At 35.5% G+C, this 18,229-nt stretch overlaps 1 protein-coding gene across 37 annotated transcripts in view; it reads right to left on the bottom strand.

Moving 5' to 3' along the window:
• Positions 1-18,229, bottom strand: part of RIMS2 (regulating synaptic membrane exocytosis 2) — a 595,628-nt gene that overhangs the window by 306,401 nt on the left and 270,998 nt on the right. For 36 of the 37 annotated variants that reach the window (XM_021688297.1, XM_044914274.1, XM_021688308.2 and 33 more), the window contains one exon: positions 14,044-14,969. In XM_021688297.1, the coding sequence (XP_021543972.1) occupies positions 14,044-14,969 (926 nt within the window). Of the gene's footprint in view, positions 1-14,043; positions 14,970-15,262; positions 15,276-15,312; positions 15,342-18,229 lie in introns of all 37 variants that reach the window. The other variant, XM_021688315.2, reaches the window with a different exon arrangement.

Below are 18,229 nucleotides of genomic sequence, written 5' to 3'. Positions count from 1 at the left end.
TTATGACATGTATTTACAAATGTGGCAAATGAGGTTAGTGAACAACAAAACAATAAGTGAAAAAACAACAAAACAAAACAAAACTGCTCAAGGAACTGGGATTTTAATCCAGGCAATCTGTTACCAGTGTAGAGCTTTCCTACTCCAGTCACTTATTGTTTTAGAGAAGGGGTGATATCACTGACTTAATGAAGAGAAAAAAGAAAAAAAAAATGTATATATAGAACAAACCAATCAAAATGCAATCCAAAGTTTAATGACAAGATTTTTTTTCAAAATATAGCTAAATTTAAAATTTAAGTACAATCTTCATTTCATAGAAAGTCTACCAAAAGGGGATTTTCAGGGGCAGGAGAGGGGAAAAGGCATTACGTTGTATTATCTCTTTTCTCTATAGCTCTCAAGGTAGCCTAATACTAAAAAAGTACCTGTACTAGCACTTCTACTTTTCTAACATTAAAAGTGTTTAATTAATAAAACCTGTTCCTTAGGGCGCCTGGGTGGCTCAGATGGTTAAGCGTCTGCCTTCGGCTCGGGTCATGATCCCAGGGTCCTGGGATCGAGTCCCGCATCGGGCTCCCTGCTGGGCGGGGAGCCTGCTTCTCCCTCTGCCTCTGCGTCTCTCTCTCTCTCTCTCTGACTCTCATGAATAAATAAATAAAATATTAAAAAAAAAAACCTGTTCCTTAAAATGTGGGTTATATAAAATAGATTTATCTTTTAAATGGGGGCTGGATTAAAATAAAGAGATAGGCAATTCATTAGCATACCTGATACAAAATAAATAAATCTTGACAGAAGACACCATACAAAAATGTTAAGTGCATGAAGTGGGGCTAGGGAAGATGAAGCGTGAACCATAAAAATTCAACACTCTAGAAATTTGATGGAGTTGAAAGGAAAATGTTATGGAGAGATGAATGTTGTTATGAAGTAAATACAGTTTTTTTTACATGTTTTAGGCATTAAGCATGACCTATGTAATACATAAGATTATATTTATGATATTTTTTATATGTACTCTGAGAGTGTCCGGGGGTGTGATCACTAAAAATGAAATATAGTAAGACAATTTAATCAATAGAACTTCCTTTTTTCATGTTTATTACATAAATATTATAGCCACACTAATGAAATTCTATATTAAGTTTTTCCTACAAACTACTGCTCCAAGAAATAAAACTTCTAATTTATCCTTATTTCTTTCTGGTTCTATATGCACATGTCATTTTAACATAGCAGATATAAGTTTCAATTAAGCTTCTAAAAAAAGTTTACATTATACCCTGGACAATTTCCCTTATTGCCATAGTCTCCACAGGTTATCAAAACTTCCAATAGATATCAGTGGTATGGTGATTACTGTTTACCTACCAGTTTTCTGGGAGAAAAACAGGCCCTGTTTTGTAACATTTGTCTATTTTTATGGTGCAAATACTTCCACTTTGGCCAATTTTGAGCTACTAAAACTATGTCATTGAATGTGGGGTTGGGAAGAGATGCACACAACTAGTTCTCACAAGCTGGCACAAGCAAGCTCCATCACACTATTTTTGGACATACGAATTGTTTCCAGTTTTGCATTATTATAATCCTTACCATGAATATCTCTGGCAGGCATAAATGGTTATCTACCAGTCATTTTTTATCCCCTTAGAACTGTGAACTCTAAGCCAATCTTGATAATTCTAACTCTACCATCAGTGGTTAATTAGGAACTGGCATGAGTAGCAACTGCGGCACAAATACACATCCCCAAAAATACACATATATGAAGAAGTCTACAGAGGAGACTTCCAGAACATTTTCCCGCAGTTTCAAAAGGGCCTATGAGTAAGAGAGGCTTAAAATTGGTATATCCCTCTTGTAAAAATAAGGGGACAATTCTAAGAAAAAAATCTTACTGGATATTGCTGTATACCATCTATAATGGCGCTCATTCCTCAAGCTGCCCCAAGTGTTGCATGCTCACTGCTTATAGCTGCGTCCTTCACCCTAGAAATATACTCTGGCCAAGACCTGCCTTGCCCTCCCCAGGGAGCAGCCAAATCTAGCCCTCCTGACCCCTTCCTTAATTAGGTCATCTCTGAAGATCTACCCCAGCTTCAAACTCCTGTGGGTTTAGTTGAAAGACCTGTCCACAATTTAACTTCTCTTCCAAGTCTTTCCGCCCTTATTTCCCCACAGATGTTGTTTCCAAGTTATGCAGTTGTTACAGGAGTAATTGCCGCAGTCCCCAAATGGACAGACTTGGTATTTGGAAGAACTAATGCTCCTTGGCTTGTGGGGTTAAAACTATCAAATGGGAAAAGTCATATGGAAGCTTATGATAATGCCCTCCCCAAGCAGCAAAGATTAAATCAAAAACAAAGGATGCAAACATGATGGTTCACATTATATCCTCCTTTTAATTTACCAGGGTGGTGCCTAAAAAAACAAGCATCAACACATCCTGGAAGATGACAATGGAGTACTATAAACTCAACCAGGTAGCCCCAGTCAAAACTGCTATGCCATTGTGGTATCCTTCCCAGAGACAACTAATATGGACTCAAATATAAGAAATAAAGCCACTGAAGTGACAGATGTGTTTTTTCCCATCCCTATCAAGAAAGACTGGAATCATTCACATACGCTTGGGATGGACAAGAATAGATATTGACTAGTCTTCCCCAGGGTTATGTTAACTCTACTGCCCTCTATCATAATATAGCCCCGAAAGACCAAGACTATAAGGACACTCCAGAGAACATCACATTGGTTCACTGTATCAATGAGAAAGAAGTTCGGCAATTATATTGGAGACCTTGTTTAAACACATCTTCTCCTGAGGGTAGAAGATAATCCTACAAAGATTCAGGAGCCCAAAACATCAGAGAAATATTTAGGAACCCAATGGTCATTGGCATGGCCAATCATCCCTCCAAAGCAAAAGAAAAATTATTATATCTTGTACCTACCACCAATGAGAAAAAAGCACAAATCCCTGATAGACAGCCTCTGGATTCTGAAGGCAACATATTCCACACTGCGGAATACTGTTTTGATTCACTTACCAAGAATTATAGAGGTTGCTGGCTTCAAATGGAACCCAGAGCAAGAAGCAGCTCTAGATTAAGTTCAGGCTATAGTGTGAGCATCCCTGACACTTGGGCTATGCAATGCAACAGAAGGTGTGCTATTAGAAGCATCAATGGTGGGAAGAGATGCCATGTGAAATTTATGGCAAGCCTCAATAGGGGAATCAGGATGTGCATTCCTAGGTTTGTGGATCAAGACCATGCAGCCTGCGGTGGAGAATTATACACTAGTTGAAAAACTGCCCCTGGTATGCTCCTGGCCTTGGTAGGCACAAAGATCTGATCAAGTGACCAAACAGTCAGAAATGCCCAACATAAGCTAGGGTCTGTTAGGCTCACAAATCAAAAGGTTCGACACGTCAAACAACAATCCATTGTAAGATAGAAGTGATGCATCCATGTTTGAGCATAAGTAGGGCCAAGGGATATAAGAAAAATGCATGTGCAGGTGGTGCAGACTTAAACACCAACTACTATTATTGTATCAGCGTCTCTTCCTCAGCTCACATCTATGGCCATATAAGGGGCCATTATGACTGGAAAAAGGAGACAAAGTCATGCCTGGTTCATAGATAGGTCAGCTCAATATATATATATATATATAGAGAGAGAGAGAGAGAGAGAGAGCCAAAAGTAGACTGTTGCTGTCCCGTCAGGGGTAGTCTTGAAGACATCACTAAGGAAAATCCTTTCAATAGACAGGGCTTTAGATGGTATATCTGGTCATCCACTTGAGAGAAAAAAAAAAAAAACTACATATCACATATTAAAGCCTTTAAGGGAGCTAGACTCCAAGGTTGGTCCCTCAGTGAACTGTGTCTCATAGTGTTCATGCCCTTTTATAGACTGCTTCCATTTTATGTAACTTGTTTACTGTAACTTGTTTATAACCAAGAATATAATGGGAATGATGCTGCATGACTTCAAAGCTAGGTCAAAATAAATATTAGCCTTGGGCCATCATATAACAAGTCCTAATAACTAGAAACTTCTATGTTGAAGAGGCCAAACGTAGGTGCATTGATTCAGAATCCCAGCTGAGCAGTCTTCCAACCATGCCTGCGAAGGTGCTAGATATGTAAGCGAAGGCATCTTGAACCCTCTAGAACAGTCCATCCTACCAATTAAATTCCACCAATTAAACTCAGTAACACCAAATGAAGAAGAAAAATTACCCAAGTGAACCCTGCCTGAATTCCACACTCACAAAATCATGACAAATGAGGAGCCTCTGGATTAGTGGCATGAAGTATCAACTAATTCTCTTCACAAAACCAAGTACAAGCCTGGACAAAATTATCAAAGACAACAATTGCATGGCTATGGAAGTCAAAGACACATAAAAATTTGAGAAAAACTGCTAGAAGTTCAGATAATAACAACAGAAGTCTGTTATCTTCTTACCTGGGATTGTTCCCATAACCCTCTTCTGGCACAGTACATACAAAAGAAGGGGTCTATGGGAAGGAGCAATAGTTTTAGCAGTGCAGGGCTGTCTGGAAAAAACAACAGCTCTGCTACCAGATCTTTGCTACTTGATTTGGGGTGGGGGTGAAAACCCATGGCTCTGTCAGCTCAAAGAGACAAAGTCAATAGGAAACAGAGAAAATCAGCAGTTTTGCTACCCTAAGACTGCAGTCCCATATAGTAAATGGCAGCCAACCAGAAATGTTGCAGAGAGACATCAAAAATGAGAGACCCACAGAAAAAAGCTAGTCACTTTTCAGACTGACTAGGAAACTACACCATGTTCAGGGGAAATGCCAAAAGAGCCTGGTAGTAAGTAAAACCTAAGAGTGACTTGAGAACCGGCTGAACTTTGTTTTTGTTTGTTTTGATATTAGCCTGGGTTTGTCTTTATGAATACTTATAGAATCATGGCCATTTCTTCATGTTTAAAAATTTTTTTTGAGTAGTTTTAGCTTTACAGAAAAATTGAGCTCAAAGCTCAAAGAAGTGTGTGTGTGTGTGTGTGTGTGTGTGTGTGTGTGTGATTCCTCTGGGGGGAAAAAAAGAAGCAGAAAAACTAGTTGAAGAAATAATGACTGAAAACTTCGCAACTTTAAGGAAAAACATTACTCTATAGATCCACAAACCTTCATGATCCCTAAGTAGGATATACACAAAAGACCTAAACCTAGATAGGACAGTCCAACTGCTGAAATCCAAAGACAAAGAGAATATTTTGAAAACAGCAAGACACAAGACCCTTTATCTCTAGGGAAAAAAAAATGGAATGACATATACAAAGTGCTGAAAGAGGGTGGCAAGCCTGTCAACCAAAAATTCTATATCTAAAGAAATTATCCTTCAAAAATAAAGGTTAAATAAAAAACATTTTCTAGATTAAGAAAGCAAAACAAAAACTGAGATGTATGCCTTTTGCGCCACAGGGTCAAGTACCTAACTTAGTAGCTAGAACTGGCTCCCTAAATTTGCAGAATCAAATGAATAAAAGTTATAATTTATTAACACTTATAACATTATTTCTTTGGGAAAATGCATCTAAAGTTCAAAATTAGAAATACGTATTTCCTTTTTCCTCAGTAAAATTTGGAGAGTTGCCCCCTCCTACCATCTAAGAATAGGACATAAGACCCAAATTCTAGGTTAATTAAACCCCAGGTATCTTCAGTTACAAAGCACAGGTTAGTAGCCCCATGGGAAATAAATTTTCTCTTTAAAAAATTCCCAACATGTACAGAGCAGGATGTGCTGAAATAAAGTGGCTTATAGAATCATCTGTAAGAATCAAATTTAAAGCTCAATCTACTGACACACACACACACACACACACACACACTTCTGAATCTGTGTACTGTTTTGTAAAATATAGTCATATCTAAAATGCATTTGGTTTGAAGACTGGAAAGTATTCCATTCATATCCATTTATTCTTAACCCAGAATCTTAACATCTTTTATGCTCTTTTAGCTAATGCCTTATTTTGATTTCCTTCATCTTACATATAGTCTAAACTGTTCTTATTCTAAATTGTTCCTATCATCTTAGTCATCCATTCAAGTTCATGATTTTCATAGATCCTATTATTTTATTCAACACTCAATTCAAAAAATTAATTATAATTATATATTTCAAGATTTATACAAAATTATCAGGAGCATCTTATATTCCTATGAAATTAAACCTTTACCTATATTTCATTAGTTCCTCTGTTAAAAGAATTAACAAACATCAGTCTTGTACTGTAAGAGTCCATACTTGAACTTTACTATGTCAGGCTCATTTTATTTGCTCTTAACCAAGCTAAGCCATACAAAAAGAGGCAGATAAGTAGTTCCAGGGAGAATGAGGTTATATATGGCAATAATTTGAGCTGCCCTTCTGCTTTGAAGCATACCCCAAATATTTCCTGAAAAATCTCTTGGATACATCCTAGAAAGGGAAATAGTTTCTATCATAAGCTAACAAAAACAAAAGCCCAACCCATGTATAATTTTCTTGGATGAGCCAGCTAGCATAAATGCAGTCAGATTTACAGCACAAGTTCTTACTCTTGTTCCACAAAAAGAAAAAAAAAAGCAATTCTAGGGTCATAAAAATACTTTCGTATTTCATATTCTAGTACTATTTTGACATTTAATGTATTTTAGTTGAATGAAATAAAGAATGAATGTATGAGTGAATGAATGAATGAATTTACTGAATACTGATTGAAATATTGAATTAGACCCAACTTTTCTGCTATTTCAATGCTTTTTTTTTAACTCAAATATAATTGGCTTGTGCAGCATTTGTAACACCATTAGAGTACTTGCTCTGTTATACTTTTCATCAACTAATAACAATATACTTTTCACAAAGCTCTCTATTTTCCTATCTACTGAATAAATTTCATTATCAGTTTTTAAGCTGTACTAAATATCAATATCTAAAGCATTATCTATTGAATTCTAATCCAACTTAACAGACTTCTATATTCCAAACTAAGTTCAACAACTAATCTATAATTTAATTTTGCTTTTAATTTTTCACTCAACTAGCTAAGCACCCTCTCAAATATCCCACAAACTGAAATTGTAAGATTATTTTCTTGCTATGTTGGGTACTATATCTTCCATTAAAAATAATTCTTTTTCTTTAGGCAAATGCTTAACATAGTGTTTCATCTATATAATTAACAAGGAAATATTTTTGCAAAGAAAAGAATTACCATCTTCAACATTCATGTGCTACAATTTTTCAGGAAACAAAAAATTCTTTATTCCCATTTGTAAATTTACCTTCTGGTTATGCACTTTACAAATTAACTTTGAGTTCATTTAACTTCTTAATCTGTTTATATTTACATTACATAATTTCAAGTCTGGGATCAGATTCATAATATGTATTTTCAACTTGATATCTCATCTGATAAAAAGTATCCTATTTAAAAAAGAACTTGATGAAATAATTTCATAATGTTGCCTAATATAGCAAGAGTGATTAATTATAACCATGTAACTTCGATGCAGTTGAGTTCTTTTTATCCTATGGTGAAGCCCTAAGACTCATATTACAATTGGAATAATTATTTAGTATAAAATTATTTTATCAATAGATGGAGTGAATATACAAGAAAGTATTCAATCTTTAACTTTTAAAAAATTTTACTTGTGGAAGTCTTAGTAATAAAATAGATAGCTGAAAAAAATTTTAAATATTCCCATTATTACAACTTATTCTAAAAGTTTTTCAGTCCATTTGGCTCAGAATTCCTTACATGTTTAATTGGTCTCAAATACCATAAATCAATATTTTCTTCAAATTTCTAATGAATATTGGCTATCATTTCAATAGCCTATTTTCCTTATAAATATATACAGTAAATCAATTACTTAAAAATTATACGAAACTTGAGATTATACAAGGGGATAAATTTCACTATTGATAATGACAACCAAACTCAGACATATATAAAGCTGATATCTTTAGCACTTGTTTTTTATACTTTAAGACTCATGCCTGTATCTGGAGATTTGCAGTCTATCGCCCCTCTTTCCTGTTCTGGATCTGTTCTCCAAATTGCTCCATCTTCACATCTCCACTCACTCCTTCCCAAAAATAAGTTAAAGGATGCGCTACTTTCAAGAGTCTAATAATCGAATCAAATGTTTCACAGTTTATAACTTAGGACACTGCCATACACATGTATGCCTGCATTTACCAGTCCAGTCCCTCAAGATTTTACAGGAAAACAAAAGAGACCTGCAACAACCAAGTCAAATCAGTCAGGTTAGAACCCAGAAGACAGGGAAAACTAAAACTCTTCACAATGATCTCACTGCTTAAAAACAAAACAAAACAAAACAAAAAACACAGAATCCTTTGTGAGTTGAGCAAATGATTGACAGCATGACTATGTAACTAAAGTGAAAAATATGTGGCATTATGATACTAAAATTAAAATATACCAAATAAGAAAAAGTATTGTGTTTATAATATATCAATTAGCCACTAAACAACATCTTTAGACATTTCTCTGGGTCTAGAAGAAGATGGGGGTTAGAGGGAAGGCAGGAAACACTAGCATCAAGTGAATCACAAAATTATAACATAAGGAAGTAGGGCTTTAAAACACTTTTTGGCCATAATCCACAGTAAGAAATATATAGTTTACATTGTGGGCCTGTAAAGAAAAACCATTTTATAGATCTATTACCCTTATTCTGTGTACTCTACTCTGATATTTTCTACTCTATCCTATTCCAGTCTCTCTCTTTTTTTTTTTTTTAATGCATGGGCTAGACTCTCATTTGATTCTAAAAGTGAGGAGAGAAGGAAAATAAGTGGAGAGGCTAAGGATGAAGGGTGGAGGTGGTTATGGGGGGCTTTGCCCCACAAGGGATATTTGACAATTTCTGGAGATATTTTAGGTTGTCATAACTGGGGGTTGGCATGCCACTAGCATCCAGTGGGTAGAGGCTAAGGATGCTGCTAAGCACCTTATAATGCACAAGACAGTCCCGCAAAACAATTACCCAGACCCAAATGTCAATAGTACTGAAACTGAGAAATGTGCTCTAGACTATTTAATAAGGAAATCATAGATAAGACTGGAAGGTCAATATTTCTTTTTAAACCTTAGGAAAAAAATATATTTTAAACTTTGAGAGAGATGTCTAGCAATTAGATTCAGAGATACTATGACATCAGCAATCTAAGACGTATCTCTTTCCATAATCTGAAGACAAAAAAAGAAAAAATCAGTTTGCAATTTTCTAACCCAACACAAAATATGAGGTAGTGATCACTATAGCATTGTAAAGAGCAAACTATATCATGGTTGAGAGATAAGTGTTACAAAACATAGAAATCACATAAAATTAGTGGAGATAACCAATGCCTCTCCTTCTGAAGTCCTTATAGTACCAGTAATACAACGGGCTTATATTGCTAGTTATTTTAGACTCTCAATTTCTTAAGGGAAGAAACTGTGTCTTATTCATCTCTATATTTTCTACTCGGTCCAATCCAACATCTTGTAAATAATAGACACTAAAAAGCATTTGGCCAAAAAGGGAATAGATGTCTAATATTTAGTAACACACTGATTTACATCTCAAAATTGTATCTCAATGGTTAAAAAGTATATTCTTCTTAGCCTAAAAATACAAGCCTAGTTCAACATGTGGCAGATCATAGAAGAGCTGAAACCAACATAAATGACCATAATCCATGTAACCATGACTATACGTTCATTCCAAACGCTTGAAAGCTGTCTCGAAGAAGTCTTAGCTATTGTTGACTATCATAAAACATTAAATAAGTAATCTAAAAATGTTTTTACTATCTACTATTTGACAAATTACCAGACAATGAACATCCTATTATATTTATAGATGAGGAAACAGACCAAGAGTGGTTAAATAGGTAGGAGAAGATCATGTAGTTAATGAATTTCACAGTCAGGACTTTAACTCTAAAACCCATGCTCTTTCCATAAAACCCTGTTACTGTTTCACAACAATGACCTAATCACTCATAAATTGTAATTATCAGTATCATTTAATAAAACATGGTGAATTAAATGATATCTACTATAAATTTCGGTGAAATTCTGCATATTTAAAATTAGATCTATTCACAGAGACAAATGACAAATGAATAAGAAGAGCCAAAGCCACCAAAGCACCAATAAAGTGTAAGTTAAAAAAAAAAAGGCTAGCCAATAGGACAGCAAAGAAAATAAATTAAGTAAACTATACTTAAGTAAACTAAGCGTATAAGCTTGTTGTGGATTACAGATTTCATTATTTAAAAAAAATCAGGAAAGATCCTGCTATGTAGTAGAAGCTATAATATGACATACAAGGGCCAGCAAAGACTCCTTCTGCAATAATAATGCTGCCTGGTGCTATCTGTCTATGCAATGCTGGTTAACACTTTACATTACTTGATCCAAAGCTGCTTTGCACATTTTTGAAAAGTTGTGCACAAGCATGAAAAGAGACAGAAATGTAAAGACAAAGAGAAAGATGTCTCAGGTTTAAAACACCTTCTTTGGGGTCATTTAGCCTAGGGATAATAAAGCAAAGAGATAACTATCTTTTAAAAGCTGGTTGATCCTCATCAAAATGATATATCCACATATAAGCATACAGGGAAAAAATGCTGCTAATAAAACTTCTCTAATTATTAGAAGGAATTTTCAAACATTAGTTAACTACCAATGATGGCTATGGATCACAGTGCTAGATAGCTTAATGAGTAGCTTATTCCAAAATTAGACTGATACTGTTTCCACAAATAACCAAAAGTGCTTCTCTCTTGATGAAAAGCCAAGATATGACAAAATTTAATCTCTGTCCCAGTCTCTCAACAGCTATAACTTCATATCAGTGAATAGTACTACCAGGGGTAACATCCAATAGGAAAAGTTTGTTTTACTTAAATTTCTTCCTCCAAAGCTGAAGTAAATTATGACTGCAGAAACCACACCCTGTGATGCAGATTATTAGGCAGATGAGAAGAACAACCATCTCTCAGCGTCTACTAGGAGTTCAAGACAGGGAGGATACAGATGTGAGTGACATTAAGTTTCTTTCCATATTTGATAAATGTTTTAAGTTCTGCTAAATAGCATTATGTAAGATTTTAATTCAACTCATGTACAGCTTTTTATTTATGTGAGATTTTTATATGTTTACTTTTTACATCTTTAAGTGGTAAAACTGAAGGCATTACTTTAGCAAAGAATAACAGAATTATATAAGAGAATCTAAACTAATCCACTAAAGATAACCAAGCTATCTGTTTGTCACCTTTTAGTAGTATTATATACTCAGGCAACTATGGAAAACAACCAAATTAAAAATTATTAATGATACTTAAAGTATTACAGCTTCTGGGAAATAAACCTTCTATATGTCCTATGATAAAATTAAGATCCACAGTTTCTCTTTCTAGACCTTTCTATTTTAACAAACACAATTTTCTTATTATTTATAATCTCAATGCAACTTCTATAAAATGAGGCTCTAACTTGGTTTTCTTTTTTCACTGTATATGCATCTTCCCCAAGCCCATCTGTTGAATAACTGATCTCTTCCCCTTTGGTTTGTGGCACTTTCTATGTTCTTATTATTTATTTGTTCTAATATGAATTTTGGTATAAGGATTATTTTCAGCAGAAGGCACCTGAGAAGAAGCAAATACAAGAAAACTGCCTACCCCCCCCCCATTTGCCTGAAAGTAGGACATAAATTGTAAAGGTGTCCCCCCTGCCCTCTATTAGGAAGGACAGAAGTTAATTGCTCTTTAGCAGGCAAGAGATGGCTCCAGAGAAGTCTACATAACAAACTTTACCAGCTAGCCCTTACCTTCCATTAGTTCCCTCATACACTCACCTTCCCATGATTTGCTACCCTAGAAACTCAAAGTCCTTTTTCTTTGTCTTGTCATCTCTCTAAAAATCTATTGTTCTTTTGTAAAGAGACTATATAAGCACAAACTCTAACCACCCCTTTAAGTTTCAGGTAGCTGAAAGCTCCCACGCGTACGCACAATGAACATGATAATAAACTAGTTTTTTTCTTGTTAATCTGTCTTTTGTCATTCCCCTGCCCCAATGAGCCTAAAAGGCATGGGGGGGGGGGGGGGGGAAGAGTTAATTTTTTTTTTTTGTACACCTTCCAGATTAACTTGTAGAAATAAAATATAGGCATCAATTGGGATTATAATTAGAATGGCCTTAACCCCAAGACATTGCTTAGAAAGAACATGCATCTTTACAATATTTAGCCATCCCAATCAGGAACATGCAATGAATATCTACTCATTCAATGACTATCTTCCTTTATGTTACTCAGTAAGTTTTATAGCTTTCTTCATCTAGGCCCCCCTCATTTCTTATTAGTTATTTTTAAATCACATTTTCTGTTTTTAGCTCAGAATGGGAACTGCTTTTCATTCACTTTTCTAACTATTTTTGGTACAGCACAAAACGATTGCATATTAATTTCATATCTAGCTGCCTTTTTGAATTCCTTTATTGATTCCTGTTGATTCTTATGAAGAAGTCGATTATTCATCAAATGGTGTCAGAAAATTGTGTGTGTGGTGGGCAAGAGGTGGGTGGTACAGGAGATTCATGTTAGATACTCACATATCTGGTATATTTCGGCATATACCAAAATAAATTACAGAAAGATTAAAAAGTTAAAGGTTAAAAGCAAATAATAAAAACACAAGAAAATACACAGCTGAATATTTAACTGACTTGGGGATGAATAAAGAGTTTCTATGGATTAAAAAAATGGGAAAAAATCACCAAAGATACAAAGACAGCTATATTAAATTCAATATTCCCAAGTGACCACAGAAAATTAGTAAATAAACATCCAATATGGGAAATACACTTGAAACATGACAGTTAAATGGGTAAAAATTGTAACCATATAAAAAGCTCTTATAAACCAGTAAGAGAAAAACTAATTAATACCCATAGGAACATGGGCAGAAGAAATCACAGGAATGAACAGGTAATTCATAGAAGATATCACACACCAATAAAATACAAAACATTCAACTGCACAATCAAATTCAAAATAAAATGACAAAGAGATAGCATTTTTGTGGCCTATTCAACTGCAAAGATTTGGTGCTTTGAGACTGAAAACTTTAACTTCTGACAGGAGTATGGAGCGTTATCACCTTCCTGGAAAGCAAGTTGGTATTCTGAAATAAAAGCTTGTAAGAATCAAAGCATGAATATATATTTGTGAAATACTCAGGGATTAGACAAAAATTCTTATATAAAGATAACCATTTGAATATTATTTGTGCTAGCAACTGGAAGCAACAGCAACACCCCCAAATAAAGGAACAGTTTGTGGTACATCCATATGATAATATGATAGACTATTACTGCAGCCATTTTTAAAACATATTTCAGAAGAACAACTAATGGCTTGGGAAAAAGTTAATGATATGGTATCAATTGAAAAAAATCAGAATACAAATTATGTATAGCATGATACCAATTTTACAAATACGTGAAATATACATGCATAGGAAAAAGAGAAGAAAATACAAAATGTTAACAACGGTTAGATTTGGGGGGAAAGATTATGAATAGTTTGTATTTCATTCTTTACACTGAAGAATTTTTCAGATATTCTATAGTAAATACATTGCTATTTGTAAAAGGAAACACACACAGAATATTATTTTACAAAATAGATATTTCTTAATACACCAAGAAGTGATGCAAGAAAATTTTCAGAAACAAAGCGGAGAAGTTTTTTTTAAAAAAATCAGTAAACTTCTCTTCCACATGAACAATAGAAGATATTTACTTTTAAAAACTTGAAACTTTCTTCACATAACTGGCACCATTAAGAAACTTTTAAAATAAAGGTAGTAATCTCTAACTATTAAGGGTTTATTACAAATACAACCTAAAAAGAAAGCCCCCAGGGAATCAACTATAGGGAAAGTGTGATTAGAAGACAGTACTTACCTTTTTCACTTACACTCTCACTTTCAATCTCAACGTCATCACAACTTGTGTATTCAGGTGTGGAAGCTAATTCCTCCTCTGAACTGCTCAATGAAACCTGGCGCATTTTACCTCCCTTCTTTGATTTATGAGGCTTTGGTGGTGGAGGTCTCACAGACTCTGACTGATCGGAACTGAGAGAATCATTCCTTAACATTGTTTCCATCTTTTCCCGTTTTGTTTTCCTCACAGCAGAGCTAGGATCTAAGTGGTGGTGTTTCCTCAGTGGGTCAGTACGTCTCATGTCTGGCCTATCAATGGGTATTGGACTCCTCCGGGGGGTGGGAGGACTATGGTTTGTGGTCCTTTGTGGGTAAGAACTTGGTCCCTGAGCCTCTCGAGTTCTTTCCATTGAGTAAGATCGCTGATTTTCCATGGCAGCTCTACGTTCAGATATAGATCTCTGCCTTGATGGTCGTTCCATCCTCAGCATAGAAATCCTAGAATCTTCCAGCTCAGCATTTGCCAAAGAAACATCACTATGCCTTCTTTCATGCCTCGCTCTGGACACTTCCGCATGAATACGCATTTGTTCTTCATAGGGCTGTGGCTTTACTGGATAACGGGCCAAATTTGGGTCACTTCGATAGCGTGCCTGGTATTCTTCCTCTCTCCTTTGCCTTTCATACTCATCTCTGCTCTCCACATCCTCATCATCTACAATGTATTCTTTGGAATGCCTATGACTTCTCCTGTTGGAGTCCCTGTAATTTATATGGTCAGACTCTTCATAAAACTGAGGTTCACGCTGAGACCTCCTATCAGCATAATCTGATGGAGATCTAGGCATGGTGTTATCTGAAGTAGCATACTGTGGATATTCTTCTCGTTCTTCTCTTTGGTCGTATCTTCTATTCTGATCTCTGGATACTGATGGACTTCGTGTCCTAAGTAAGCAAAGGAAAAGAATGATGAGAAGAGCAACGTCTAAACAATTCAACATTTTATTAATTCACTGGGGTTGATGAATTAAATTCAAATAGTTCTTTTGCTTTTTTAAAAAAAATTCTTTTTAAAGTCATGCTTAACAAAAGATTTACTAATATTCATTTTATTCAGTTCAAATAGGAAATTTAAAAGGTATTTTTGATATGGTTCTTTAATGCCTGGCACACTACATATGGAATATACCTATGCCCTGAAATAAGATAGCATCATACTCTGCTGCTGCAAGATGGACTTTTCTATAATTTCTTTGCTTGGCTCAATACACTTCAACAATCTCCCAACTGCTATTCAGAAGCTTTGAAAAACTCCACCTGACATTCTCTCTATTCCTGACACCTTGATATAGTCTCTTGAAAACATAATGAAGCCAAACTAATTTGGTTCAAGAGTTGAATACTTTCTGACTAAAATTAAATACTGGCTCTTAAAAATCATTTTTCATAGGGGCCCCTGCATGGCTCAGTTGGTTAAGCATCCGATGCTTGGTTTCAGCTCAGGTCATGACCTTGGGGTTGTGAGATCAAGCCCCATGTCCCGCTCTGTGCTAGGTGCAGAGTCTACTTGTCCCTCTCCGTCTACTCTTCTCCCCACTCTCTCTCTCTCTCAAATAAATAAGTGAATAAAATCTTTTTTAAAAAATCATTTTTCATTCATCAGCTACCTAGATCACTCCTAGTATTGGTTCATCTAAATCATTTATCTCCAACCCTTCTTTATTGCTCTAACTTGAGATAAGCAATTTAAATAAATAACAACAATAATGACTTATTCATCACACACACACACACACACACACAGTCTTTGTAGAACTCAGAAGGGACTGCTATTTTTATTCTATCTTCATTGAGATTAAGGCCAGCTCCATGAAACTTGTCTTTGTCTTCACATCTGACCCCGCATACTTCCTTATAGCCTCAGATGAAGAGACTGTATATTAAGTTCTCAACCTGCCCCTCTAACACTAGTACAACACTGCGGACCTTGTAATCATAATAATACTCCTTGTCAACAAAATATTCACACTGACCTCTTCTCTGGTACGAACCCAGATAGCGTCAACCACTAGCCGTGAAAAGCAGTGGGACTGGACTCCTGAAGATGACAGAAGTTCAGAATATTTGTTACAGGGATTTTTGCCAGGACATATGAACAGGAGATAATAAAAAGTGAGGTCAGTTGAAGTTCAAGATGACCAACATTAGATAGCTCAGTTGTAAATTTCTTAGATGTTATTTGGCGGGGGGGTGGGGTGGGGGAGCCTAAAAGCAAAAGCAGAGAAAGGCTACATGTGGAATGACCCCACTCAGCAACAGCATCATTCTCCTCTAAAGTCTCCCATGTCACCGAATCTCCCCTGTATCTGAAATACAGCCTGCCAACGTGCCAATCAAGATTTGTTAATAAAAACAGAAGTCACTCTAGGTTTTCCAGGGAGTAAGGGTTTTAATACAGTAATCAAGAGCTATGCAACTGCACCAGCCATGAAGGCCAGAGAAGTTAGTGATCTTGTTCTTGCCTGCAGAGCCAAAGACAAGGGTTCTCAAGATGTTCTTTAGGAAGCTGCTGTGAAGCTCAACAGTCGTTGGGAATTTGCCACCAGTTATCTCAGCTGCCAAGAGCAGTAGGGTGGTCCATTAAGAGGAGCTTGCCAGGAGCCACTGAGACTTTCCCATCCTGTGTGCCTGCCAACAACTGCAGCTGGACAGTACTGGCTTCGGTACGTCCCCCACCTTCCAGTGTCACATAGGTGCACAGCCTGAGGAGACTACCCTGAGCCAGAAAATGAAGGAACTAGTCTGTTTTATGATTAGGCAAGTGGACATGATTTCCTTTTTACATTTATATCTTATGTCTGCATATAAAACATTTAGGACTTGAAAACAACTCTTCAGTTACAACCGTTACATAAAACCATAGACTCCTATATTTTAAAATACACAACCAAAACAGAGCACTCAAAATAAATTTTAGAGTATTGACCTACATAATATCCTATATGTGTATCTGTTAGGCATAACTCATTGTACTTTTTTGGTCATTTTTTATACATACGACTAAAGGAAAAAATACTGCAGCACGGTGGCAATGTAAAAAGAACAGAATCAAGGGCTCTGGGTTTCTTAGTCCTACTTTTGTTATTACCCAGTTATTTGAACCCATACGGCCAGTTAATCTTTGACAGTCTGTATTTTAAAGTGAGAAACATAGATTATACACATTAACTCATATATTATTTTAACACATATGTATTAGGCAAGAACTAAATGCTACATACTACAATATAGATTAGAATAAGGAAATGTGGGGCACCTGGGTGGCTCAGTCGATTAAGTTATGATCTACCATAACTTCATCAAGTTAGTATGCTTAAATGAAAGCTTTAAGGAGAGCAAAAAATAATACTTCTGGCAAGATATAATTAACTGACTGGTGCCAATTTTCAACATACATCTCATTAACTGGCTACTTATATATACTTACTATATTAAAAAATGAGATAAATGAGAGTTTCTCTAGAGAACTCTAAAAAATAAACAATTACATCAGTTCTTTTTTTAAGTTCTTTTTTTTAAAGATTTTATTTATTTATTTATTTATTTGAGAGAGAGAGAGAGAGATTGCGTACGAGCAGGAGGGGAAAGGCAGAAGAAGAGGGGGAAGCAGAATCCCACCTGAGCAGGGAGTCCGACGTGGGGCTCAATCCCAGGACCCTGGGATCAAGACCTGACCTGAGGCAGACACTTAACCAACTGAGCCACCCAGGTGCCCTACATCAGTTCTTCTAAACTGATCATTTAACCTCCATTAGATGCAGACTTTATGTTAGGAATTCAAATACATTTCGGTATGTTATTTTTTTCCAATCTAAGTTAATGAATATATTTGTCTCCAAAAATATAGGTTACTCATTAACCAAATTTAATATCTAGAAATTGATTCTGTTCCAAGAGTAAGATTCTAGTGTTTCTCAGATTTATACGGTACATAAGAAAACAATTTTTTAAACTTCATTTATTTTTAAAACTTTTCTCTTTTTTTTGCTGTGCCTTTTATTCCTGTGACTTATTCTTCTGTAACTAGAAGCCTGTATCTCCCACTCTCCTTCGCCCATCTTGACCATGCCCTCATTGTTTAAGTTCTAATTTCTCTAAAATCCAGTCTGGATTGAATAGGAAATTTTAAAATTGTATGTACATAT

Source organism: Neomonachus schauinslandi, chromosome 4 (assembly GCF_002201575.2).
Source record: "Neomonachus schauinslandi chromosome 4, ASM220157v2, whole genome shotgun sequence".
Classification (NCBI taxonomy): domain Eukaryota; kingdom Metazoa; phylum Chordata; class Mammalia; order Carnivora; family Phocidae; genus Neomonachus; species Neomonachus schauinslandi.
Note: the sequence above shows the minus strand (reverse complement) of the source record. Positions and strands in the feature narration are given on the sequence as shown.